Source organism: Colias croceus, chromosome 11 (assembly GCF_905220415.1).
Source record: "Colias croceus chromosome 11, ilColCroc2.1".
Lineage (NCBI taxonomy): Eukaryota > Metazoa > Arthropoda > Insecta > Lepidoptera > Pieridae > Colias > Colias croceus.
Window position 1 is genome coordinate 11,120,157 of NC_059547.1, and position 27,558 is coordinate 11,147,714.

The 27,558-nt window shown below is 40.0% G+C and overlaps 1 protein-coding gene across 4 annotated transcripts; it reads right to left on the bottom strand.

The window, feature by feature from the left end:
- Positions 1-41: 41 nt before the first annotated feature.
- LOC123695879 (tuberin) lies at positions 42-27,375 on the bottom strand. Of its 4 annotated transcripts, none has more exons than XM_045641828.1 (38): positions 27,115-27,375; positions 26,882-27,018; positions 25,712-25,966; positions 24,921-25,057; positions 24,478-24,652; positions 23,932-24,153; positions 21,836-21,977; positions 21,407-21,552; positions 20,866-21,198; positions 17,798-18,028; positions 17,513-17,707; positions 17,251-17,436; positions 16,867-17,041; positions 16,631-16,786; positions 14,166-14,362; positions 13,708-13,824; positions 13,215-13,411; positions 12,796-12,921; positions 12,344-12,458; positions 12,032-12,129; positions 11,154-11,255; positions 10,405-10,495; positions 10,058-10,198; positions 9,553-9,705; positions 9,341-9,402; positions 9,041-9,103; positions 8,537-8,633; positions 7,939-8,087; positions 7,375-7,655; positions 7,102-7,187; positions 6,720-6,895; positions 2,286-2,443; positions 1,870-1,985; positions 1,613-1,689; positions 1,403-1,538; positions 1,099-1,239; positions 781-957; positions 42-680 (listed from the first exon to the last, which is right to left on the bottom strand). In XM_045641828.1, the coding sequence occupies exons 1-38, from the start codon at positions 27,185-27,187 to the stop codon at positions 462-464; spliced, it is 5,838 nt and encodes a 1,945-aa protein (XP_045497784.1). In that variant the 5' UTR covers positions 27,188-27,375; the 3' UTR covers positions 42-461. The 4 variants fall into 4 exon arrangements, with proteins under 4 accessions (XP_045497784.1, XP_045497783.1, XP_045497786.1 ...); XM_045641827.1 differs by having other exon boundaries at positions 7,939-8,090; XM_045641830.1 differs by lacking the exon at positions 11,154-11,255 and having other exon boundaries at positions 7,939-8,090.
- Positions 27,376-27,558: the final 183 nt, after the last annotated feature.

The following is a 27,558-nucleotide window of genomic DNA, read 5'->3' on the forward strand; positions in this document are numbered from 1 at the left end:
AAAATCCGTACACGCCAAACCCACCGCTAAAATGTTTTTTACCATAGAAGCTTTTCTTTTTGAAATTATTTTATCTATCGATTTTGATAAGTCTCGACGACGCCGTTGAATTACGCCATTTAGCTACCTCGCCTCCCTATCTAATAGAACGCATCCTATAAACTGAACAAAAAAATAAATTTAAAGAGACCATACATGTTGAAACAATTTCAGTTTTAATCATTGTTATGTTCTCACCCATACACCACATACGTGCTTACAGCTGTGTATGGGTGTCACATGTGTATTCAGTTCACTCCGTACATTAGCGTTAAGTTTACAACTATTAGAGCCGGCGTTTCCAATTTGTTACTGCGATAGTGACAGTAGCAACGACAGTTTGTTATGCCGCGTCGTCACAGCGCGTGTGTCACGTCCAGTGTTGGTGGTGGTGGGGGGAGGGGGAGTGTGTGGGGGTGCGGCTACGTGTAGTCGTTGAAGTCGTCGATGGCGACGCGCCGCTGGGCGTGCGCGGAGTGCGGCGAGGCGTGGTAGGGGGGCGGCGCGCGGGCGGCGGCCGAGCGGCGCTCCGCCTCGATGCGCGCGCGCAGCCGCTTGATGAGCCGCAGCCGCTCCAGGCAGTTGGACGCGTACGGCTGCCCGCCCGCCGTCTCCAGCGACTGGCTGATCTGCGACGCCAGCTGCACACACAACACCAGAGGCGTCAATAATTTGTATTTTAGCCAGAAGTGGATACATTGATTGCGCGTTGGGTCTGTGGAAGTGTGCGGGTGTGCGTACCGCGCAGTGCAGCGCCTGCTGGCGCGCCAGCAGCGGCACGCTGGTGTCGGAGAGCGCGGTGGGCTGCAGGTGCGCGAGGAACTTGCTGCGGATGCGCTCGTCCTTGGTCTTCACCAGCACGCGGCTCATGCCGCACTCCATCGGCTCCACCACCACCACGCACAGGTTGAACTGGCCCTGCAACACCACAATGCGAACCATTAACCTTTATCATTACTATACATAAGACCTCGAATGACAGTTCAAAATTTTTGGTCCTTCGAGTCTCCGATTGATTATTTTCATTATGGATGAAAACGGTGTATTTAGCAGGCTCACCTTAATAGTGAGTATGTTGAAGTCGTGTCCCGAGTCGTTGTACACGATGGACACGAAATCGTTGCCGATGTATTTGCGCTTCTCGTTGCAGTGCGGGTCGCGCGCGCAGCTCGGCATCGCCGTCGCCACGTGGAACTGCACCTGCAGAAATTAAATTACAATTTACATTAGAACTCATAATGAGTCTAGGAACATTTCACAAGCTTTTATCCCTTACAGATAGACTTTTTTCAAATATTGAAATATTATACAATTAACACTCGTTTTTTATATGACATGTGGGGTTTAAGAATCGTGTAGGTACCTGCATTATGTCGTCTGTCCAAACGTAAGTGTATCGGCCGTCTTTGCCGCCTTTTTCTAAGTTCAGAAATAGGTTAGGTTCGTCTGCACCTTCTAGCGGTACTAGTGTACCAAGAGCGCGCAGGAATTCTGAATATCTGTAAAAATAATCAAGTTTTTAATGTCATCAAACATTGAAGAACAATTATTTTAAAGGAAATTAATAAGTTACCTGACGCTGCCATATTCATTTTTCAAAATAGCGACCTCGTCATCTTGTTGTCCCGGACCTACATACAGCACGCCAACCTGAAAAAGTAATACATACATATTTTGTTTCAATTTAAAACACGCTCAATACAATACAACAATAAGGAATAAATAATAGACATTTCGTACAATTCTTTAATTTTTTTTTAAATCAACCTAACGTCCCATTCCATTGAAAACTATGCATGATCCGGCTCGAAGGACCAGAGTCTCCAATACCTTGTACGTCTCCAAGGGCGGCATGAGATCGATGTTCTTGAGCGTGCGCTCGTGCTGCGCGCCGCACACCTTGAGCGGCCGCTCGCAGCCCGCGCTCAGCTGCGTTGGCACTTCCCCTGTACATACAGAACACAACTTCTAGCGTATCTTATTGCTGTCATTATTTGAGTACATTTCTTTCTATTCCGATTTACTATTCAAACGCGAGCGAAGGACAAAATCTTGTATAAATTATAAGAATGATTTGAGATAAATTTTTGCCCTCATTATTGTTACTTTCTAAAATTTTCATTAACTGTGAATTTCTACCTTATCACCGTCTACTGAAACTACTTATTCATGAAAGAAAAGTTTTCTTTTATGAATAAAGAACTGTGCTATGTTTGTGTGTGCGTGTGTGTGTGGTGTATGCGTACCGGGCACGGGCGGAGAGATGGGATAGGTGCTCATGTTGTGGTAGAGCTGCAGGAACACGAAGGAGGGCGAAACCCCCCCACCCGCGCCTCCTGCACCGGCACTTCCCCCACCCCCTCCGCCGCTCGACGCGTTGTTGTTCGCGCGCGCTGCACCGTCCCTACTTATAAATAAAATGTAAATGTTAAAAATAATATTAAAAAAAATAAGTTTTTTTACCCATCACACATTTTTTAAAAAATAACATCATTAAGGTGGATGTTCCGACCGTCCCTCCATACATTTTTGATTACCTCTAAACACTTAACACAGACACTATTTCTTTAAAACTAATCATTTTATCACTTCTCTATAATGAAATGTGTGCGCGTTCGACCTTTTTAATCAATAATTTACAATATTTACTTAGAAAAACAACAGTAAAATACCGGAAAAAATTGACACTTCTACAGTAGTGTGCGTGACTTTTGCCAAGCGAAACACGACATAAAGCACGACATCTAGCGCATAGACTATATACTTATTACAGATCTAGCGCGTCAATGTCTAAACGAAAGGCGATGTTTAGACATAAGACGCGCTAGATGTCGTGCATTCGCGTTCGTTATCTTATACATAATGAGCATAATTCTAATAAATCAAAGTTCTATGTAAAAATTGAGTAATTTCATTTCCAATCGTTCAAAGAAAATAACAATAAAATAAAATAAAACTAATGACCTTAGAAACTATGTTTTTTTTTGTAAACAATTTATTACTCATTATTGTTCGTCCGTCGTAGGTCTGTAAACTGTATTGTACACTGAAGGTAAATGGTACTGTAGGTACTTTAGTTCGGCGTCGTCGTCGGCTTGATATAAATTACATTCTTGATTTCATTGACACGCGCTATGATTTGCGCGCGGAATTTCTTGTGTTGTGAATTTATTTTTGTATGCTATGCATTTTAATTGATTCAAATTGCAATGTTTCTCTAGTATGCATTTGAGACTATATTGTAAATTGTAATAATTGATCGTGGGTATAGTAATTAATTATTCTAATAACGCAATTAGTAATATATGTATTTTCGGTGGGATTCAAAACAAAAAATTGGCCCGTGATTTTTATGAAATTTCACCACATTGCAAATCACATCAATCATAGTTCATACACATGTATGACGAAAGTGATTAGTATTGTGGCTAACATTGACTCATCAGTTCATCACTGAAACCAGTGATAAATCAGTACCTATATCATATTGTGTTTGAATATTTTTAAACAATGATATAAGTATACAATTATTATAAATCGGTAAACTATCAAAGTAATCACAAACTTGCAAACATTGGTAAAATGTCCAGTAGTTTATGAGCCTATTCATTACAATCAAACAAACAAACAAAGTTTTCCTCTTTATAATATTAGTGTAGACAAACACTATGAATACGATCACGAATGCAAATTCGGGGATTTTCTAATTATTGCTAAATAATAATTGAATTCGTTTTGAAATACTCTATAATCTTTAGTGTATAAATATTAAATAGACATTTATAATGTGGTGCTCATTTTTTTTGTACTGCTAACGCTATTGTAGGTACCTATTTTCGTTGTTTTATTTCAAGTGAACACGGCCATACAATTTTGTCACGAGCCGCCTATGATTGTAGGTACTTTTGTTAGGCTCCTTCGTCGTCCGCGTCGCGTCCGCGTCGGCTCGAAAGTTCTTGATTTCATTGTCACGCGCTATGATTTGCGCGCGGATTTTCTTGTGTTGTGAATTTATTTTTGTATTATTATTATTTTTTATTTTTTTTTATTTTATTGATTCAAATAAAATATTTCACTAGTATGCATTTGAGACTATATTGTATTATGTATAATTTATCGTAGGTATAGTTATTCTTATAACGCAGTTATATTTTCGGTGGGACAATTTGACCCGTGATTTTTCTGAAATATCACCACGTTGCAAATCACATCAATCATACACACGTATGACGAAAGTATAGTGGCTAACATTGACTCATCAGTTCATCACTGAAACCAGTGATAAATCAGTATATCATATTTTATTGTGTTTGAATATTTTTTAAACAACGATATATACAATATTATTATAAATCGGTAAACTACCAAAGTACTTCCGAATTTTCAGACAGACAAACAAGTAGTTTGAACACGCAGTTTTCTTATACTAGTAGCAAAAATCAAAACCATAATATTATGTTTACCTACTATATTTTACTAAAAGTCGAGTGCGTCGAAATCGTAAATAATAATATAATGTTTTTCACCTTCCTGGTTATTTTCCCATAGTAAATAGTGTTTTAGGTTTGTTGTTGTAGGTAGGAATAATAATAATTATTCTTACTTGTTGGTTATGAAATGTATATTGAAATAATTTACTTTTACAAATCATTAGTGATATTAGTTTTGAGTGAAAATGCTTGGATCAGCATAATATTATATGGTACTTCAAATACATGTTTTGATAAAAAAACAATAGTGTAATAAAATAAAACTGCGTTTTATTGTAATCAATGTTGACAGTTTTAAATTCCAAAATTATTGATCAATAAAATAGTTTACACCAACAAATATAACTTTTATTTTTATAACCATCGTTCATAATATAAACCGTAGCAGGTGGCGTTTTGAAGTTCTGTCTACTCATACAGAAAAATGGAAAACTTGTTTTTTTTGTAAACAATTTATTACTCATTATTGTTGTTTGGCTGTGTGTTTGGCAACTCGAAGCGTGGTCGTCCGTCGTAGGTACTTTTGTTCGGCGTCGCGTCGTCGCTCGTCCGCGTCGGCTTGATATAAAACATTCTTGATTTCATTGACACGCGCTATGATTTGCGCGCGGAATTTCTTGTGTTGTGAATTTATTTTTGTATGCTATGCATTTTAATTGAATCAAATTGCAATATTTCTCTAGTATGCATTTGAGACTATATTGTAATAATTGATCGTGGGTAGGTATAGTAATTAATTATTCTAATAACGCAATTATATTTTCGGTGGGATTCAAAACAAAAAAATTGGCCCGTGATTTTTATGAAATTTCACCACATTGCAAATTATATATTATACAATTACAATTACAATTATTATAAATCGGTAAACTATCAAAGTAATCACAAACTTGCAAAATATGCTTTTCCGAATTTTCAGACAGACACACAATTTTATTAGTTTGTTTTAGCAAAGTAGGTACCTATACCTATTATACGCTTACGTCGCGCATCGCGTCGCGTCGTCGAAAACGGTGCGCCCAGAAACAAACATACCTACCTAATTCAGTTACAATCCTTTTTTTGTTCCGTAATATATTGTATTCTAATACGATTTTTTTTATTCGTCGGCCAGTTCTACTAGGTATAAAAAGATAAAATTGAAATATAATTATTGTAGCGACAGCCATATGTTACTATGTTTTCGTAAATATGTTTTTCACCTTCCTGGTTATTTTCACATAATCTTATATACATATAAATGAATCGCAAAATGTGTTGGTAAGCGCATAACTCGAGAACGGCTGAACCGATTTCGATAATTCTTTTTTTATTATATTCCTTGAAGTACGAGGATGGTTCTTATGTAGAGAAAACGTAAACATGTACCACGGGCGAAGCCGGGGCGGACCGCTAGTCTAATATAAAAATGAATCGCAAAATGTGTTGGTAAGCGCATAACTCGAGAACGGCTGAACCGATTTCGATAATTCTTTTTTTATTATATTCCTTGAAGTACGAGGATGGTTCTTACTTCTTATGGAGAGAAAACGTAAACATGTACCACGGGCGAAGCCGGGGCGGACCGCTAGTAAATAATAAAATAATAAATAGTGTATTAGATTTGTTATTGTATCTTGTATACCTACGAATAATTATTCTTACGTCTTGTTGGGAAATGTTCAAATACCTACCTATTGAAATAATTTACTGTTACAAATCATTAGTGTTATTAGGTAGTTTTGAGTGAATAGGCATGGATCAGAAATTCAGAATATAATATGCTACTAACTACTCAAATACATACACGCCAAACTTGTTTTACATTCACGCCATCTAGAGTTCAATCTTTATCATTTTTGTATACGTCTGTGTGTGTAAACGACCCTGTATGCAATGACAGATGTTAAAACGCATGGTTTTACCGAATTGGGTGGATTTTAAGGCAATGATATGACATATTTAAATAAAATATAATATTCAGTAATCGCCATGACTATTCCTACGACCTTAATCTTTTCCAATTACGCAAAAAATCAAATAAACTAGAAATGTAGAATTCAGCGCCATCTAGCGGGACATTGGCTGGGAACAGATCGTAGCAATCACCTTAACAACGTATGCATTAATATGCGTGTTATTTGTGTACATGCGCATGTATTAATATGTGTTGGTGTATATGCGTAAAGCTACGCGTGTGTGGTTGCGTACCGTGCGGTCTGGTAGCGCGCGCGCTCGGTGGGGCTCATGACGGAGATGGTGTTGGAGCGCTTGGAGCGCGCCAGCGGCGGCAGCTCGTCCCGCGCGCCCCCGCCCCCGCCCCCGCACCCGCCCGCACCCGCCCCGCCCGCGCCCGCGCCCGTCGTTACCGTGCTGTCGCTGCTTGTCTGTTAGCATACAAGCTTATTATATGAAGGTTCTACTACAAATGAACATAAAAAAAATCGAATTTTGGTCTGCTCTTAAGAAAATACTTAGATTCTGGTGAAAATTATGGTAAAAGAGAAGAGAGAAGAAAAATTACGATTCTTGTTGTGGCAACAACAAGAACTACATATTTCAAATGACCTTTTAAAAAAGAAAAGTTATTGACCTTCTGCAATTGATGGTGTGCGTGTACAACGTTCAGTCCGTCCGAGTTTGAGTTATCGTCTACTTCTGTGTCTGACCCCACCGCACCTACAACAGTACAATCTTTTGAAGTGTATTGTTCTATAACCGGCTCGAAGGACCATGTACAAAACTATCGACGATTGAAAATTTTTAAGATTATTTTATATTTAAAAGATTTTAGGACACAAAATAATGGTGGTGGTAAAATATAATGTATTATTTTGAACGGATAAGGTCCATCTAATAATCTTACCTGGATCTGAATTGTAAGTTATGAGGTGCGGATGCGGCTTGTGGTGGTTCTGTGTTCCCTGAGGCTGCTCGACCGGCGCTTGCTGGTTCAGCGTCTGAGAGTTATGCGGCACCGGCGGGTTGAGCGGCACTTGCTGGTTCTGTGGCACTTGCGGGTTGTGCGGCGCCACGTGGTGGGGTTGTGGTGATGTGCCCGTCTCTTCTGGGATGGCTTCGCAGGATACCCGCATGTCGCTTTTTTTGGCTGCTTTCTTATTCGCATGCATTGCCATTGATGTGCTCCTATTGTAAAAATAAACAATAATGTTTTAGAACTTTTTGCCGTTTTTGTAACTATTGCGTATGTAAATTAAACTAAAGTAATAGGAAGCCGTCCAATATTTAGAAAGTTTACATCACGTCATTAAAAATCGTTCTTTTCTGAAGTAGGATTTATTACGAGTATATAAAAATGAAAAATGAAGTGCTTTTGACCGGCTTAAAAACAAGTTTTGATCAGACACGGTAGATCTACAAAGCACAGATAATAGATTTATTTTAACAAACGTGTTATTGGTCAACATACGTGGGCTCACAAACAGGCAGCAGGATCATCTCATCCACATTTGGCGGCAGTTCATCATCAGGCGCGGCGGGCTCCCGCACGGGCACCTTCCACGAGGAGGACATCTCCGGCGACGAGTTGGAGCGCCGCACCGGGTGCCGGCTCTTGCCCTGCGGGGGGGGGGGGGACCTCTTACTTATACATTACTTCATAGCAATAGGAGTACACCTTGATGGCTTTACTGTAGATTTGTATACCAGAGTATAGTCCGTAAGATTACGCTGGTAATAATATAAACGGGTATTTGATAAACTTAGACTGATTGAAGATATAACGGACCTTATATTATATAAAATATCCTGATCTATAACGATGCCAAATTAAGGGTCATGGAGATAAAAGTAAGGAGTATTAAAACATGTGTTACAAAACGGACTATTTCAACCATGTATTCATTAACCAATTATTCATTAGGTAAAAGACGCAGGTTCAATTCCCGTCCCGTAATAGACTTTTTCTATTCTTTATTTTTTTATTTTATTTATAAAGCATTTTAATGCTGTAAAACTAAAATATCAAATTCAGTAGAATCATTTTTATTGATGGTATAAAAACTCACTTCAGGTACAATAAGTAGCATATCATCATCTCCCGTCGTACTGGACGAGCTCTGTCGCTGCGGCGACCCCGGGATGTTTATAGGTTGTGTGCTCATTCTGATAAAATTTGTTCTTTATATATATATATTTTTTTGTTATTTCACTACCGTTCCTTGTAACATTAAAAAATGATTGAGGCCAAAAATTAAGAAAAAAACAGTGTGAAAAGCCGTATTTAAAGTTGAATGTTTTTGTTAGACATGAAATAACTATATCACTACGCGATGGTATGATTTTACTTTTGGTGTTTAAGTTTGATAAAAATTCTCATCACTCAAATTTAGTAACATCCCCACGACCAACATTATCGATTTTAGATCTTATACATATCCGTTGCTAGTAGAAACATAAGTTTAATACAATAAGATAGTAAGCAAATTTTAAAATTTAGTTATTGGATGTTTTATTAATTAGAAAATGTATGGATGAGAATATTTGTAAATGTAGATCGTTCGCAGCGTTACCTGGCGGGCTGGTGCGCGGAGTGCGCAGGCGCGCGCCGCTCGCCGGCCACCACCGTGTCCGAGCTACATCACACATACATTGCTCACTTTGGACTTTACTAACGGATATCATCAAATACACATCCAACGATCTATTATCAATAATCCTATCGGAATTAACGAGACTTTGATTATACTATAACGTTGTTTTGTATTCTTTATTAAAATTGTATAATATACTATAAATACCTATACTGTATAACAGATCAGAAAATAGGAAGAAATATAAAATCATCTAGATATGTGTAATTATGCACGAACCTGGATTTGTGCAAGTCGGCTGCGTGTTGCGATCGACTCGATCGTGATGATTCTTCTGAAGCCTGTATACGATAATAGTAAGTTAATGAGGAAATAATTGGACATTTGAAAGTTGAAATAACGTTTTAGTACTAGTTTGTTTCATGAAAAAATCTAAATAAAAATGTAAGTATTATTTGTTAGATGGAAGTAGTAATCTCATCTACACTAACCAGGTCAGTAGCAGAGGCGGCATGTGAGGCTTGTGAGGCGTGTGCGGCTTGCGTGCTGAGTGCGGCGCCGGGGTCGAGGCCGGTCGCCAGCGGCGGGGACAGCAGCGCCAGCACGTCCTGCAGCGGCCACTCCTGTAGCTGCGCTGAGTTTATCTGCATGTATATATGACAATTTTGTAGTCACAATTAGCATCGAAAAGTATGTGTGCTTCGCCCGTGGTACATATTTACGTTTTCTCTACATAAGAACCATCCTCGTACTTCAAGGAATATAATAAAAAAGAATTATCGAAATCGGTTCAGCCGTTCTCAAGTTATGCGCTTACCAACACATTTGGGATTCATTTTTATATTATAGAAAAGAAGATTACATAATTTAACAAAAAGAAATTAGTTATGTATTTCAAACGTTAATGTTAAATGGAGAAGCTGTGTTATGTCTTGCAATCGTGTTCTGTCACATGTGGTGTGTGTGTATAATATTTGAGGAGTGACGTGTACGCACGTGGTTCTGCATGCGCAGCAGCCAGGACACGTCGCCGGTGGGCGAGCGCACGTGCAGCTGCGCCCAGCGCGCGCACCAGCACGGGCACGCGCCCGCCTCCGCCAGCCCGCCCACGCGCCACCACAAGCCCTCCTCGCTATCCTGCCCACCACAACATAACCATTGCATTCATTCAGAATCAACAACATTCCCTTCATCATCATCATTTTAATTTTGAAACTTGGAAAGTTACAAAACTTTAAAACATTTCAACTAACAAATTTCACCAAAATAACTGAAATCACCATAAATAACGTTACTATTCGTATTCTGACTAATTTTATTTTTGTCAAAATGTCTTCACTTACCACTTCTTTGGATATCCTTTCTATTCGTTGTGTGAACTGATTGAGTACTTCTGCTAGAGGGTCTGTCGATTTATTCTCTGACGAGTTTTGCCTGCAATTTTATTTGCTATAAAAATAAAGCTCAATGTTCATTTGTGAATCTACATTTTATACGCTTTAGCAAATAAACATAAAGGTAGCTCTATAATAGTGCATTCTTATCTAAACAAACGTGAACATCAAGAAAATAATTATTTTACACATTTGGACGAGCATAACCCACACTTATTTATTCTATTCGCGGAATAATAAAAATGGTAATATTTAAACAAATTTATAGTACACTTGAGATATACGGTGAGTAACATCGACCTAGAAAGACCACTGATATGCATAGCGAAGAGTTCGTTCAGCGCACACGCACATACACTCGTAAAGCCACCAGGTACACAAGCGAAGGCAAAACTATAGCTGCAGTAACTTAGCGTTAGTAGGCATACAAAGAGGTAGCTGACATTTGTTTGGGGGAAAGGATGGACAGGATAGTTAAAGATTGACTAGAAGAATTTTTCTTTTTTACAATGAACATAAATTGTTTGTATGTGATAATGCATCTGGAAATTAATTTGAAAAACGGAATAACGATAAAATCTCTCCTCTAAAAGGGAAAAATCTCAATATAATCCAGTCACTGTAGAGAATAATATTCAGGGAATAAACAAAAACAGTAGGATATTTCGGAGGCGGACATTTCGGAGTTGGGGTCAGACCTGGAGACGTGTCCGCTGGAGGGCGGCTGCAGCTCGGAGATGGAGAGGGAGGAGCAGGACGTCTCGGTGGAGCGGCTGTGCTGCAGCGACCACTTGCTGTACCTGCACACGCGCGCTCGTCACCCCGCGTACTCACCGCCATACACCCGCCCATAGCTCCCATACGTAACGTGCAAGTATTTGATAAAGTTGTGTATATAAGCGTGCTTGTTATAGGCTGGGCAGGCCACACAGAACACACGTACGATTTTTCTTTGTTAACCCCTTGTTTTTTTATAATTAACATGAATGATGTGAAGATTGTCAGTGATACCGGAAATGATAGGAACTTTTTTATTTGTCAGTCACCAGACCTTTTATAAGCTTCCCGGAATGTTCTTAAAGTTTTTCAAGTGATCATTATTTACCCGCTAGCTTAATCGGAAATAGTGTATAGCTACAAAAACCTGCCCAATTGGATACACTGCTCAAAGCACAATTCACATACATGTTAGTAGGCAAAATCCAGCATACCGTGTTAGTTTTCAAGCAAAAATTTGGAAGTATTATTTTTGGTAAACAAAAAAGACTAAAGAAAAGTTGATTAAATTTATTTCAGGAAGCATCGAAGCTTAATATACGACGTGCAAACTATCGAACGCAATTCTTAGTTGATAATAATTTACCAATCGAAATAAACTTTAGTTACATACATTAACTATTCTTTTAAAACGTATACGGTATAAGTGAAAAGTATTGCGTTTTTAAATAACATGTTGTATAGTAAATGGCTGGAAAAGAGATTATTCAGGTTTACAATCACTATAGATCCCCACCCCGAGTGTTTTTGTATTTTCATATTTTAAATATTTTTTATAAAATACAAAACAAAATTATACCTTTTGACTTCCGGTTGGTTATTCTGTCCGTGTGAATTGACTTGCAGGTGATTGTTCGACGACGAAGAATTACTTTCTGAACTGTCTTTAATTTGTACCTGAAATGGTTTTATATGGAACTTAGTTACTTTTTAACCAAGTTCGACATTCCTTTTTGTGAAAAATTTGTCTTAATTTGTTATACTCAATTTTATACTTTTGTTTTTTTTTTAAAGATTTTATAGATACTGAAGTAATAAAAATGGGGGATTCTTTTGACTCAAACGCAAATAATATTTTAGAATTATCATTTGTGTGTAGGGAGGGGGTTACCTGCGGCGGCAGGTCGGCAGGCACGGGCGGTGCGGGGGGTGCGGGTGCGGGTGCGGGCGCGGGGGCCGGCGGGCTGCCCGCGCTCTCCGCGTGCTGCCGGCACAGCGACGCGCACCTGCACACACACACACACACACACACATTTATATTTGTAGCGATCTACAGCCGATACGTGTAAATATGTAGTCGCTGCGGTATTCTATACTTGTCACTTTCTATTTGAATATTTAATATCTTCTGTCTGAAAACCAGAATGTCTGTGTCTTGTCGAAATTTGCTATAAAAAATTGCATACACAACAAATTATTAAACAAACGATTAAAACAATGTGAAAACTATTATAATATTGGTAGGTAATATATTTCATATGCATGTGCAGATAGATGCATATGAAAATATATTACCTATCGATATATTAGAGTGATATAAGCATGTATTGTGTAGTGTAGTACCTTTCGCAGAGGCCTTGTTTGATAGAGTTCTGTAAACAGCCAGAAGTGGTGATGGTGACCAGCTTGTGGCCCACTAGCCACGTTGTCGACTGTCCGCCTTTAAACAGGAATTCTGCCGTATCACTTCTGAAACAATAGTTTATGAAATGCTTTTATTGGTTTTACATATTATTATGAAGTTAATATCTCAAGTTTTGTTCGTTTTTTCAAATTATGATCGAAATTTTCATTAGTCAGTTATAGCTAAATTCACATTGAGTACCATATTTTTCGTTAGACTATTTTCGTTAACATACACAAATTATAACCAATTCCAATAATATTGCAATAATAATTAATAGACACACACAATATAATGTACAGCGTGTTCATTTCAGCTGCAAAGTTCGAACGAGTTATGTTTGCAAGTGGTGGCTCACCTCTGCGGCTTGACGCTGCAGGGCGTGAAGGTGTATCTGGCGAGCAGGTCGACGCAGGTCTCGGTGAGCTCCACGTGGAAGGCGGCGGGCGCGCTGCTGCCCCCTCCCCCCGCGCCGCCCCCCGCCCCGCCCCCGGCCCCGCCCCGCGAGCCCCCGCCCCGCCCCGCTAGTGGTGCGCGCGATACCGCCTTCGAACCCTGCACGCACACAATGTGAAGATAGAATATTAGCCTTACCAATGGTAACCATGCAATATGACGGGCAATTTAAAGTAGCTGAACTGATCTGTAAAATATTTTTCTCACAATGAAACCAAACAGAAAATGTAACAATAGAAAATAGTTCCTAAGAACAACCTTTATCAAATTAAAAATTAACAAAACGTGATACTGGAAATATGATGATGGAAATTTAACTTATTTTGACGTAATATTTCTACGTAAAATATCTCTACGGAATACCAAGAGTGTATAATAAAAACAACAGCACTCACCAAACTGGAACTCCGTTGCCTGTTCGACGAGTCTTCATTAACAGAGTTCTGGTGGAAGTTGTTCGTTTTGTGTTGAAGCTGCTCTTCGAACGGCATTATTATGTAGTTGTGTAAACCCTGCAAGATAAAGTTTATTGACTTTTGACGAATTATCAATTGAAGCAACATATTTGTCACAACCACGATGATTTTGATTTACTTTTTGCTCACAAAAATATTTAAAGTTGAAAAATAGAAAATATGTGGGTAGTGTGAGAGAATACTCGGGATCCTAAAATAATAAATGTAGCGCGACGGGTTGGTGTTCGGCAGCAGCACTCACGTGTATGATGAAGCGCACGAAGTTGCGGCGGTAGGACAGGCGGCACTTGAGGAACCAGGCGGCGATGACGTGGTGCGCCAGCGACACCACGTAGTGGTTGTAGCGCGACGGGTTGGTGTTCGGCAGCAGCACTCACGTGTATGATGAAGCGCACGAAGTTGCGGCGGTAGGACAGGCGGCACTTGAGGAACCAGGCGGCGATGACGTGGTGCGCCAGCGACACCACGTAGTGGTTGTAGCGCGACGGGTTGGTGTACGGCAGCAGGATCGCGAACACCGACATGTACTGGTCCTCCACGAACGACGCGAACACGCGCGGCAGCCGCGTCAGCGCTGCAACACCACACCGCACAGTTACATCCGGCTCGAAGGACCAATTCGAACACAACTAGCAATTTTGTTATAATGGAATTTGAAATTTTGCAAGTCAAGAGACGATGACGACATTGAAAGGGAACGACGGGCGCTGGCAGTGAGCGCAAATACATCGTAGCTCGTAGGTTCGCACGATGTTCTAATGAAGTAAAAAAACCTTATTTCGTGCGTATCATCTTTTTACACGTGCAGCCTATGGGCTAGTCATGCTCGACATTCTTACAGCTCGCTTCGTGTTCAATAAAATAATGCGTTCCGGGTGTTAATGGGCATGCCCCGTTATTGCAGCGCATCAGGGATGTTTGCAGAAGCTCTTATAGACTGTTTTTACGCTACAATGCGAAAGAGATGCACATCCCTGGTGCGCCGTGTGCGAGACAGCCCCAATGTAATCATGCGCTGTATAGCGAGTCGGCTCGACTGCTGATATGTAAACATAGAAATCTAAATAACAAGGCACTAGAAGTCGTAAGCGCGCGTGACATTGTCGCCGCTCAGGTGGTCACCATACCACCACTGCGTTCGTCGCTGTTCAGTTGTTCTTGACACGTACGTGAGTAAACATAGTGTGTTGCAGCATTTTCCAGTGCGGAAATTCTTCCATAAATTGGAATTATACTAACAAAGGAATAATATTTCACAGGTAAGTATTTTTGTTTATAAATATTGCCGTTTTTCCATAAAATTAAACAATATTTACAAGTAATACGAATGACACAGTTGACCGTTCCTCTTATCACGTTTAGCTATGCATTGCCTTTTACTATTGTCAACATCTGACAGGTCGGTTGTTATACCTGCCAGATGTTATCAAACAGAGGCGGCTCGTGACAAAATTGTATGAGTGTTCACTTGAAATAAAACAACGAAAATACAATAGCGTTAGCGGGATAATTTATTACAAAAAAAATAACTCTGTCTGTCTGTCTGTTACTCAATCACGCCTAAACTACTGAACCAATTTGCATGAAATTTAGTATGGAGATATTTTGATACCCGAGAAAGGACATATGCTACCTTTTATTGCGAAATATGTACCACGGGCGAAGCCGGGGCGGACCTCTAGGAGGTAATATTATAAATACGAAAGTGTGTTTATTCGTTTTAATGTGACATGGCCATGGGAAACTTTTGACAGCGGTGAAACGACTCATACTAATGCGAATTTAACATCAGGGGAATCCGCGGGCAAAGAAAAATATATGAATATTGTTTTAAATAAAAATGATGATGATGATATTATTCATGAAATTAATTCCATAATTCCAGGGCCCTGGTGAAAGCGCCCAACGAACGGGCGAGTTTATACGTTCGCTAGCTATGCAGATACTGAGCTATTCTGCGCACGCGCGGCCTGTGGATAGAGAGCATAGCGTACGGGATGTGGGTGGGAATAGGTGGGTGGTTTACTTTAATCAGTCGTAAAAATTTTCCAATTTTAGGAAGATTAGAAAAATGATTTTAACAATACATGTAGTGAGGGAAATTTCGATTGACAGAAAAATTACGATAAGTCAGGAAAAATGTATATAAATCAGGAAAATTTCCATAAGACGGGAAAAATTCTATAAGCTGGAAAATTTCCATAAGAATGGAAAATTTCTATAAGCCAGGAAAATTTCCTTGTATTTGAGACAGGAAAATTTCCATAAGTCCGGAAAATTTCTATACGTCAGGAAAATTTCTATACGCCAGAAAAATTTCGATAAGACAGGAAAATTTCTATACGTCAGGAAAAATCCATAAGTCTGGAAAATCTTAATTAAACGCCAGGAAAATTTCCGTGTATTTGAGACAGGACAATTTCCATAAGTCCGGAAAATTTCTATACGAGAGGAAAATTTTTATACGCCAGGAAAATCCATAAGCCGGGAAAATCGTAATTATACGCCAGGAAAATTTCCGAAAATTCAGAAAATGTCAATAAAATTTCTATAAGAAAGGAAATTTTTATAAGCCAGGAAAATTTGTATAAGTCAGGAAAAATTATATACGTCAGGAAAATTTCTATACGTAAATTTGTATAAGTCAGGAAAATGTTTATAAGTCAGGAAAATTTTTATACGTCAGGATAAGTAAAAGATTGTAAAAAAATTTCAAATTAAAAATTTTGAACAATGCCTGTTAATATATTAAAAATGTAGTGAAGAAATTGAAACGAATTAGTGCACTATACCAAAATAAATGAAATTGAGATTATTGAGGTTTTTTTGGCATTGCACTTACTGGAGAGGAACTCGAGCATGGGGCTGGCGATGGCCTGCGTGTCGGAGATCTTGGACAGGTCGAGCAGCACCTCGGGCAGCATCCGCACCATCGTCTCGCGCGTCTCCAGCGTGAACAGCGTCAGCGCGTTGATGTACGGCTGCGGCGTGCGCAGCACTGACAACAAACATGCGTTCAAACGTCATGGGAAGTTTAGATGGAGAGAAAATATGTGTGTGCGTGTGTGTGCGGCTCACCCATGCCGTGCTTGAGCAGGCAGCGCACGACGTGGCGCTGCGTGTTGGGCTCGAGGTACGCGTTGTAGGACGCCATGGCGGCCAGCGGCGGCAGCACGGCCGCGTGGAACTCCGACACCAGCAGCTTGCTGTTGGCGCGCGAGCACTCGGGGAACGTGGCGCTGCGGTCCGACACCTGACACGCAAACCGACGTGAATAGCACATTTTATAGATTTATGATACAGTAATTTTGTAAATCAAATTTAAATAAAATAAAAAATATCCCTATCATGGTTTTGACGGAATTATTACAAATACATTTATATTTTAAGTATTTTACTCAATTATTTTTAATAAGTGTGCATCGTGGCATGTCCTCCAGCATCTATTCTAAAAAAGTTTACCATGGAGCAGAGCGTGGCGGCGAGCTGGTCGATGTCGTGCGCGCGGCGGCCCAGCACGAGCGCGCGCGCGGTCAGCAGCTGCGGCAGCGCGCGCAGCACGTGCGCCAGCACGCCCCACTCGCTCTCGCGCGTCAGCGCCAGCGTCAGCAGCCGCGCGAACCGCCCCACCGGGATCACGCACGCGCCCTGCATAGACAGCTCGCGTTACGTGTGTGTCTGCCGGCGTGTACGTGTGTGTGCGTGTGCGCGCGTGTGTAGTCACCGGCGGCAGGTCCGCACGAGGCGGCGGCGGCGCGGCGGCCCCGCGCGGCAGCGGCGGCTCGGCCAGCAGGAAGGGCGAGCACGTGGGCCGCACGCGCAGCGCCGCCGCGCCCCACACGCACGCGCCGCGCGAGTCGTAGCAGAACCCCACGCAGTTGGACGCGTTCGCGCGCAGCCCGAACAGCATGTCGAAGATCTGCAAACGGACACGTACAAACGATTATTGAAAGAATCGGTATGAATTATGATGATCATTGTAAAGTAACATTATAGAGTTAATAGGCACCTTGAGTCGGATGTCGGGGTGGTGCCGGCAGAGCGCCGGGCGGCGGTAGTGCAGGTCCAGGTGGTCGAGCAGCACGAGCAGCGCGCGCGCGGCGGGCGCGGCGGGCGCGCGCAGCAGGCGCTCGTGCAGCAGCTCCAGCAGCCCGCCGGCCGCCGCCGCCAGGTCGCTGGTGTCCGCCTCCGCCGGGATCGGCACGTCCGACACGTACATCTCGAACGGCCGGTTCAAAATCTGCGACACGCAACCACTTACGTCACTGAACGCAGGGAACTTACAGAGCAATAAATGTTATAACGTGTAGTGTAGTATGCGACTCATGTAATGCGGGGAGCCCTATACGGCGTGTTATGTGCGTGTGGCGACGTATTATAGCGTGTGGCGACGTGTTATAGCCAGAGGCGGCTCGTGACAAAATTGCATGGGTGTTCACTTGAGATAAAACAACGAAAATACAATAGCGTTAGCAGGATAATTTATTACAAAAAAAATGAGCACCACATTATAAATCCATACTAATATTATAAATGCGAAAGTAACTGTCTGTCTGTCTGTTACTCAATCACACCTAAACTACTGAACCAATTTGCTTCATGCAAATTGGTTCAGTAGTATTTGGTATGGAGATATTTTGATACCCGAGAAAGGATATTTTGTACCACGGCCGAAGCCGGGGCGGACCTATATTTTATAAATGCGAAAGTGTGTTTATTCGTTTTAATGTGACATGGCCATGGGTAACTTTTGACAGCGGTGAAACGACTCATACTAATGCGAATTTAACATCAGGGGAATCCGCGGGCAAAGAAAAATATATGAATATTGTTTTAAATAAAAATGATGATGATGATATTAATCATTAAATTAATAATAATTCCAAAAATAAATTTTAGGAAGATTAGAAAAATGAACAATAGTTAGGGAAATTTCAATTGACAGAAAAATTACCATAAGTCGGGAAAAATTACTATAAGTCAGGAAAATTTCCATAAGTCGGGAAAATTTCTATAAGCTGGATAATTTCCATAAGGAAAATTTTTATATGCCAGGAAAATTTCTATAAACAAGGAAAATTTCTATAAGTCAGGAAAATTTCTATACGTCAAGAAAATTTCTAAACGTGAGGAAAATTTCTATACGCCAGGAAAAATCCATAAGTCGGGAAAATTACGATAAAATTTCTGTCAGGAAAATTTCCATACGTCGGGAAAATTTCTATGACCTGGAAAATTTCTATAAGAAAGGAAATTTCTATAAACAAGGAAAATTTCTATACGTGAGGAAAATTTGTATAAGCCAGGAAAATTTGTATATGTCAGGAAAATGTTTATAAGCCAGGAAAATTTCTATACGGCAGGAAAATTTACGCCATAAGTCGGGAAAATTACGATAAGTCAGGAAAATTTCTATAAGAAAGGAAAATTTATATAAGCCAGGAAAATTTGTATAAGTCAGGAAAAATTATATACGTCAGGAAAATTTCTATACGTCAGGAAAAATTATATGGATAAGGATAATTTGTATAAGCCAGGAAAATGTTTATAAGCCAGGAAAATTTGTATACGCCAGGAAAATTTACGCCATAAGTCGGGAAAATTACGATAAGTCAGGAAAATTTCTATAAGAAAGGAAAATTTGTATAAGCCAGGAAAATTTGTATAAGTCAGGAAAAATTATATACGTCAAGAAAATTTCTATACGTCAGGAAAAAATATATAGATAAGGAAAATTTGTATAAGCCAGGAAAATGTTTATAAGTCAGGAAAATTTCTATACGCCAGGAAAATTTCCTTGTATTTGAGACAGGAAAATTTCCATAAGTCTGGAAAATTTCTACAGGGTGACTGGTAAGACGTCAGACGAATTTTGACAGGAGCTTCTTCTCATGAAACTGAACAACTTTTGTTCTACAACTTTGCTGAATTCGTAGAAAAAAATTGGACTTTGTATGGAAATCTGTCAGCTGATTAGCGAAGTTTCCTTACAAAGTCCAATTTTAATTACTATGCGGGTTTTCCTTTGAAAACGCGGGCGAAGCCGCGGGAGGAAATCTAGTAAAAATGATAAAGTATTTCAAGACAAATTCAATTATTATTTAGCAAAATCAGAAAATCCCCGAATTTGCATTCGCGAGTGTATTCATAGTGTTTGTTTATAATATAGGAGTGGCAACGTCGCGCGCAATTGCTGCTGTCATGCGATGCGCAACGTCGCTTGAGAGCGGCGCTCCGAAAATGGCTATTTTTCCATAGTAAATCTTTTGTTTCACGCGCAGGACTGTGGCGAAATTTCTCTTTCACTCTTATTGGATTTCGTATGTAGGCAATGTACTGAATGTTGTTTCATAGTAAGCTCCTTTTCGCGCGTTACTTATTAAATGAACAAGAGTGTATGTAATGTATTTTATTTGTATTTGTAATGTTTAAAGGTACTTATTTTATTGATATTAGTATTGGAGTTTTTTTACGATAGATTTTAAATAATGAGCAGGTATAACTTTATTATAATTATTTATGGAAGTTCACTGCACCAGCGCTCCTGAGGACGAGCCGCCTCTGGTTATAGCGTGTGTCAGTATGTTATAGCGTGTAACGGTGTGTTATACCATGTGAGGGCGTGTTATAGCGTGTGAGGGCGTGTTATAGCGTGTGATGGCGTGTTATAGCGTGTGACGACGTGTTAAGTATAGCATGTGACGGCGTGTTATAGCGTGATAGCGTGTGATGGCGTGTTATAGCGTATAGCGACGTGTTAAGTATAGCATGTGACGGCGTGTTATAGCGTGTGGCGACGTGTTATAGCGCGTGGTGACGTGTTATAACGTGTGACGGTGTGTTATAGCGTGTGAGGGCGTGTTATAGTGTGTGAGGGCGTGTTATAGCGTGTGTCAGCATGTTATAACGTGTGACGGTGTGTTATAGTGTGTGAGGGCGTGTTATAGCGTGTGTCAGCATGTTATAACGTGTGACGGTATGTGATAGCGTGTGGCGTGTGGTGTGGTGTGCGACACACATTGTGTTGTAGTATGCGGGGCAGTGTGCGTGTGGTGGGTGCGAGAGTGGTGGGGGTACCTTCTCGAGCTGGTCGACGAGGTCGATGGCGGCGTCGGCGGAGCAGGCGCGCGCCAGCAGCGGCAGCGCGCGCGCAGCCGCGGCCCGCAGCGCGCACTCGGCGTCGCCCGCGCACGCGGCCGCCAGCGCCGCGCCCACGCGCTCCACCGCCTCGTCGCCGCCCACGCTGGCGCGCCGGATGTAGGCCAGCACGGTGTGCAGCGTGTGCAGGCGCACGGGCAGGCGCGGCTCCAGGCGCAGGTAGCGCTCGGCCAGCGCCAGCGCCGCGCCCGCCTCGCCGCACCCGCCCAGCGCCGCGCCGCGCAGCGTGATCACGCGCATCGTCGACGCCTCCTGCGGACACGATGCGTGCAAACATTACTGTCCCAACGGGAATAGCAGTGGAAAAAGAGCAAACATTCTAAATTAGGATCAAATTTTATGGCATAGTGCATTTTTTGCTGCAAAGTTCGAAGTTATATATGTATAGGAATAGATACGCATTTGCGATTTTTGCAACATGAATATTGTTTTTAATTTCAATGTGTGGTATGCAACGAACCGGTCGGTCGTGTCCGCAGTAGTCGAGCAGGTCGAGCAGCGCGTCGGGGTCTCCCTGGAACTGGCCCGCCTCCTGCAGCTGCTCGATGCTCGTGATCAGCGCGTGCACCTGCTTGTGGATCAGCTCGTTAGGTGGCTCCAGCGTTTCTGGAAAATTTGTTGAAACGTTATTGTATAGAACTATATTATTCTCGACAAACATGTTGCCAATTTGATTGAGTAATTTGATTTGAAAAAAAAAAATTAATAATTTGACGAAGTTTTTTTGTGAAGGAAATTACTTCCGTTAATAATATAAGCTTACAAAACCACCACAAAGGCGATAGTGTAGATGCCGAATGGAAAGAAAAGCAAATTGATCAATATTTAACAAAATATTGTATTTTTCCAATCCATGAAACACCATTTTTCAAATATCACGTGTACTCACTATCCTGGTCGAGTATCTCGCGCACGATGCGCAGCAGCACGTCCCAGGACACCTCGTGCAGGTCGAGCGGCATGCGCGACACCAGGCTCTGCAGCGCCACCACCACCTCGTACGTCACCACCGGCTGCCGCGCGTTCAGCGCCTGCGAGTGCATACAGCGGAACGTTATAGTAAACCCAGGCCAAACATAGTCAATATTGTAAATCGCAAGTCTTTTCGGATACTTTTACTTCCAGTTAATACAGATAAAATTATTCGGCTAAGGGCCGATTTTTCAATGCCCAGATAAACAGCTAGATAGACTTTATTCTTCAGTTAACAAAATATTCAATTTTTCAATAGACGAATAGGACTTATCTATCGAATAACTACGTTATTTGATGAATAAATCTATCTGCTGCTCCAACGGCCAGATAGCGTGCTATTCGACGATTAGACGTTTGAGTTGACAACTGACGCGTCAAATTTGGGATATTTTCGTATGTAATAACATAGAGCGTAGAAGTTTTACAATAAAGCCTCTTTCTATAAAATAATTATCAATTAAAATCATATTGAAATTGATGTTTTTGATAGTACCTACTGATGATCATGCCATTGAAAATTTGCCGGACGCTGCCTTTATGTCATTTCCATCGTAAAATATATAAATTTTAACACAAATTTAATCAAAACTCTTTACTCGAATCAAAACAATAATCAACAATCATAGAACACAAGATAAACTTAAAATGCACTCCTGACGTGAGTCATAATGACGGTTGTTGATATATTGCAAGTTGACTCTATCCCGCTCTAACCTGACTAATTTAATATGTTTGTTTCGCCACTCCAAGAGCAGAGCTGCCAATATGGAAATATTTGGTTAGATAGTTATTCATCAAATAAATCACGATTGAAAAATAGGCGAGCCGTTATGAGTTAGATAAGCAATTGAATAAATCTATTCGAGGGGTAGTTATTAGACTGTTTATCTGGGCATTGAAAAATCGGCCCTAAATAATATTACCGTAAAAGTTATAGTAATAGAGATGTCAAATATTTTTGTTTTTTATCTTGTCAAAAATTGGCAAAAGCACTTTTATTCCTCCACATCACAATCAATCATTTTTTTATCATTTATTTTTTCTTAAAATATGCTAAAAATTCTGTGGTCACAACAGAAAAGCAAAAAAAACAGCATTTTTTTTCTTGGTGTTAAAAAAATTTAATGTTTTCAATGAACAGAATTTGATATTTTTATAGTCCTTTTTACCTATGATGATTCCTGTGACACTTCATTGTGTTCCGAATTACTTATTTTATGTTTAAAAAGCAAAAATAATTTTATTGTATAATATTTTAATTTTAAGGCGGCATTATTACCAAAAATACAAAAATGAAACATCTTAAGCCTTGTTTCCACTTGAGCATGCTCAGGCGAATGAGCGGCTCATTTGGCCGAGCCGCTCAAGTGGAGACGTCTGAGCACGTGTGGCCCGAGCATGCTCAGGCGTCTCCACTTGAGCAGCTCGGCCAAATGAGCCGCTCATTCGCCTGAGCATGCTCAAGTGGAAACAAGGCTTTAAGCTACTAAAACCAAAACAGTATTGTTTAGTTTAATATAACGAAAAATAAAATAAAATACATAACACAAAAAATAATATCTACGCAATTCGTGTACATGAAATCGAACGTTGAAAAATTATAGAGTTGGAAAATCATATAATCACAACATCTTGTGATCGTTTATCAATCGCGTCAATCATCTGTACGAGTCCGTCAGCCTTGTATACAAGTTGCATTTTTAATTTTTATATTGATACTTTACGTGGTATTCTGTTATTATATTACTAATTGTTATTGTTCACTTTTTATCGCTGTTGTTTGCTAAGATTCCTTAGGTAATTTTTGGCGAAATGCCGAAATAACTAATTTTGGTCCTTTATTCAAATCGATTTCATTTCCATATAAAATATTATCGAATATTGGAAACAAGTGATACGATTTCAGTAAAGGCAATCTCTACTACGTGTCAACAATCCATATGTCACAGGAATCATCTTAGGTGAAAAGGACTCTACCTAATTGTTATGTGTATGTATGAGTGGGCGTACCTTGAGGAAGGCGGGCAGCACGGCGAGGTGCGACACGTGCAGCGTGAGCACGCGGCGCGGCCCCCACAGCGCCATGTTGATGTAGAACACGGCGCCCCGCGCCAGCCCCGCGTCCGCCTCGCCCTCCGCCCCCACACCAGCCTCGCCCGCCTCGCGCACCATGTCCACCATCGCCTGCAGCGCCGCGTGCCCCATGTCCGCGCCCACCACGTACCGCATCAGCTGCGACACACGTCACATGTCTCAATAAATAGTACAGAGACAACGCTTCTTCACAACGTGCAAATTTCTAACCAATTTTAGTAGGGTTGTTACCAAATAAACAACTTATTGGAAACCTTTTGATGATTGAATAATGATATATTTTTATTTTTTTAGATATTTTTCATAAGCACAGTGTAAAGAACAACCATTATTAATCAAAAAATACCACATTTTTCCAGAAGTGTATACAAACTTGTAACTGAAATAACACACAACTATGCTATTGTTCAACTGGCAAAATGTGTATGGCATGGAAAACTCGTTATTTACAACGACACGCACCTTCCAGCTGTTCTGGCAGTAGTGCTCCAGGTTGACGGTGCGGCAGAGCGCGGCGACGAAGGTGCGCAGTGCGGCGCGCGGCAGCAGCGAGTACGACAGCACGGCCTCCAGCAGCGACAGGCAGCCCTGCACCACGCCCGCCTCCGCAGAGTACACGCACAGGTGGCACGCGTTGCTGGGAACGAAGCAACCAGTATTCATATGTCGCCGTCGTTTGGTTGAATCTGCTATTTGATTGAATGACTGGCGCATTCATTGAATAACATTCAATTAAATGACTAAGCCGAACAATGATTTGTCCATCTAGTTAGCAGATTGTAACATAGCCCTTTGAACAGAACAGATATTACGCTCGGCATATTGTTGAATGAGCGCGTTCATTGAATGACCACAGAATTTACTTACAAATCAATTTGTAAAATAAATTAATAAATTATACATACTTAACAATTCCATGCACAATTTCTTCATCGAGATACACAGCATTAAACTTGACAACATTGGTGATGAGCTGTACGAAGTCTATGATCTGAGCGGGCCCCGGCAGCTGCGGCAACCACTCCAGGAGAAAGGGACCAATCTGAAAATTATTTATTTTCCTTGCATTATGTAATTGTAAAGTTGTAGATATTCTACAGTAAGGTAAAAGTATTATAATTTTTGGTAAAAAAATGTCTAATGTGGTAAATTATTGCAATTCAAAAATTAAGCAAAAAATAAATACTTTCTCATAAATTGTTACCTTCAGCATGCTGCAAGGGAATCCTTGTGTTTTATCCATACAGATAATAATTGCACATAGCTATATTTGATAACTAATGTAGAATTTAGAAATTAAAGACTTTTTAACGGATTTTAAACGCGATTTATTCATTATATTATTTTCTCAGTCTCCCCGTGACCATGCTCGCTGTAAAGTGTTCGAAACGTCGGGAAAATAATATAATGAATAAATCGCGTTTAAAATCCGTTAAAAAGTCTTTAATTTCTAAATGTATAATACTCGCGTAAAATCAAACCCTAGAAAATACTAACTAATGTAGAATTTCATCATGATGGACTTACATGCATCCCATCCAAGCTTTCCCAAATCATATTGTCAAATATTACATCCCTTTGTGTCAGTATTATAACAAATTCACTTTAATCTTATAAATGATAATGTTTAGTGCATATAGCTATACAATGTTACTATTATATATTTTTACAGCTTTAACTACAGAAAATTAGTTACCTCTTCTTCCAAGCACTTAATATCTTTGCCAGTGTTAGTCAAAGTGTGTAGCAGTTTGAACCGCAGCTGGTAGTCCTCTGGGTGGTGCGAGGGTCGCGTCTCTTGCAGGTACCGGAAAAGGATGGTGCGCATGATGAGCAGCTCTGTCTGCCCCTCAGCGATGCAGCGGAGGAGACCCAGTGCTGCGTGGCGAGCCTCCGTTGATGGCTCCTCTAGGAGGTCTCTAGTGGTGGACCATATTTTTTCTACTCCACCCTGAAAGATTTATTTAATGTCTATGTATGACATAATTATTATTCAATATAGTCATGTCAGGTTACAATTTTTATGAAAATATAAAAACAATAAAATATATCACAACACATATCATTTGCTTGTATATACAATGTAAAGTGTATTTGTACTGCATAATCTGCATCTGCTTTTTGACTGATATTAAATATTCAGGATGAGATATTTTGAATGTGGGGATTGTGAGAAGACACCTATTTAAATAATATTATTTTTTCTTAAATTTGCATAAATTATTATGTAACTAAAATCTAAATGTTGCTAATCATTAATATTTGATTATGATAGTATTAGTTATTGTTGTAACATTTATATCTAGCATTCTGTAATTATTATGTGAATGATTAAAATACATACAAATCCTTGCATAATGTTAACAGTTGATTTTCATAGATACATAATATTATATGCAACAACATGAGCTCTTAATAACCAAAATGTTAAAAACAATACAACATAATGCTGCATAAAGAAAGGCTGTTTAGATTATACTATAAAATCTTAAATATACAAAAAATTTGTATTCAAAAATATTGTTTAGGAAATATACTTTATTAAAATGAATATAAGAGTATGTAAAAAAGGCAAATGGAAATTTATGTACAAAATGCAAAGCAACATGTAGTTAATACAAAATTAAAAAAGGGGACAAAGAAGATAATTCATAGTATCACCATAAGGCTCATCATAGAAATTTAAGGGAGCAATACAGAGTACTAGAAGATATTTAAAACATTTAATTTGCAGTGCTTTGGTTATTGCATATGTTTAAGTACCATGGAATAACAATATTGGTATATAAATATAGAAACATTTTTTGTGTAAGCAAAAATATACTGTCATCAAAGGCAACACTCAATGTAGTCAGCAGACACTTACTTCCTGCACACGAATATGAAGCACTTTTTCACCCAATTCCTTGATAGCACGGAGACGTCGATGTAACGGGACCTCAGAGCTGAGTTCCCGTCGGAGTTCTGGTGTTACCACCAGCTCGTTTTGTGCAGCTACGGGCGCTGCATATTGAACAAAAAAAAACGTAATTAAAGACTACATTGTTTCTGTGCTATATCTACTTCAACCGTTCTATAAATCACATAAAGGATACGTACCAGAGCCACCTTTCTTGAATAACACTTTCAACTTGTCGTGAAGGGACTTAGTGTCCCTATCCCTGGAGCCCATTTTGCGGCAGCTCCGGTGCTGGCTCCCGTTCTTGATTACCCTAAAGCTTAATACTAGGTGCGGCGATTACCTATGTGTATGATATTGAAAATAAAAACACATATTTGTTAAAATAATTCTCACTACCGCTCCGCTTTGCTATTCACCATCTGACAGCTTGATAGCCCTCCCTTCATAGTTCATACAGCTGACAGATATCAGTTCAATACAACAATAACTAGGTACCTATTACCATTTTTTGGTCAAACTAATCGTTATAAAATTCTTATATATTATAGCATAATCAAGATATGAATACTAAAGATGTAAATGTGGAATATTTTCAAAATAAAAATAATAATTTTGACCACTTTAAATTGTAAACAAATTAC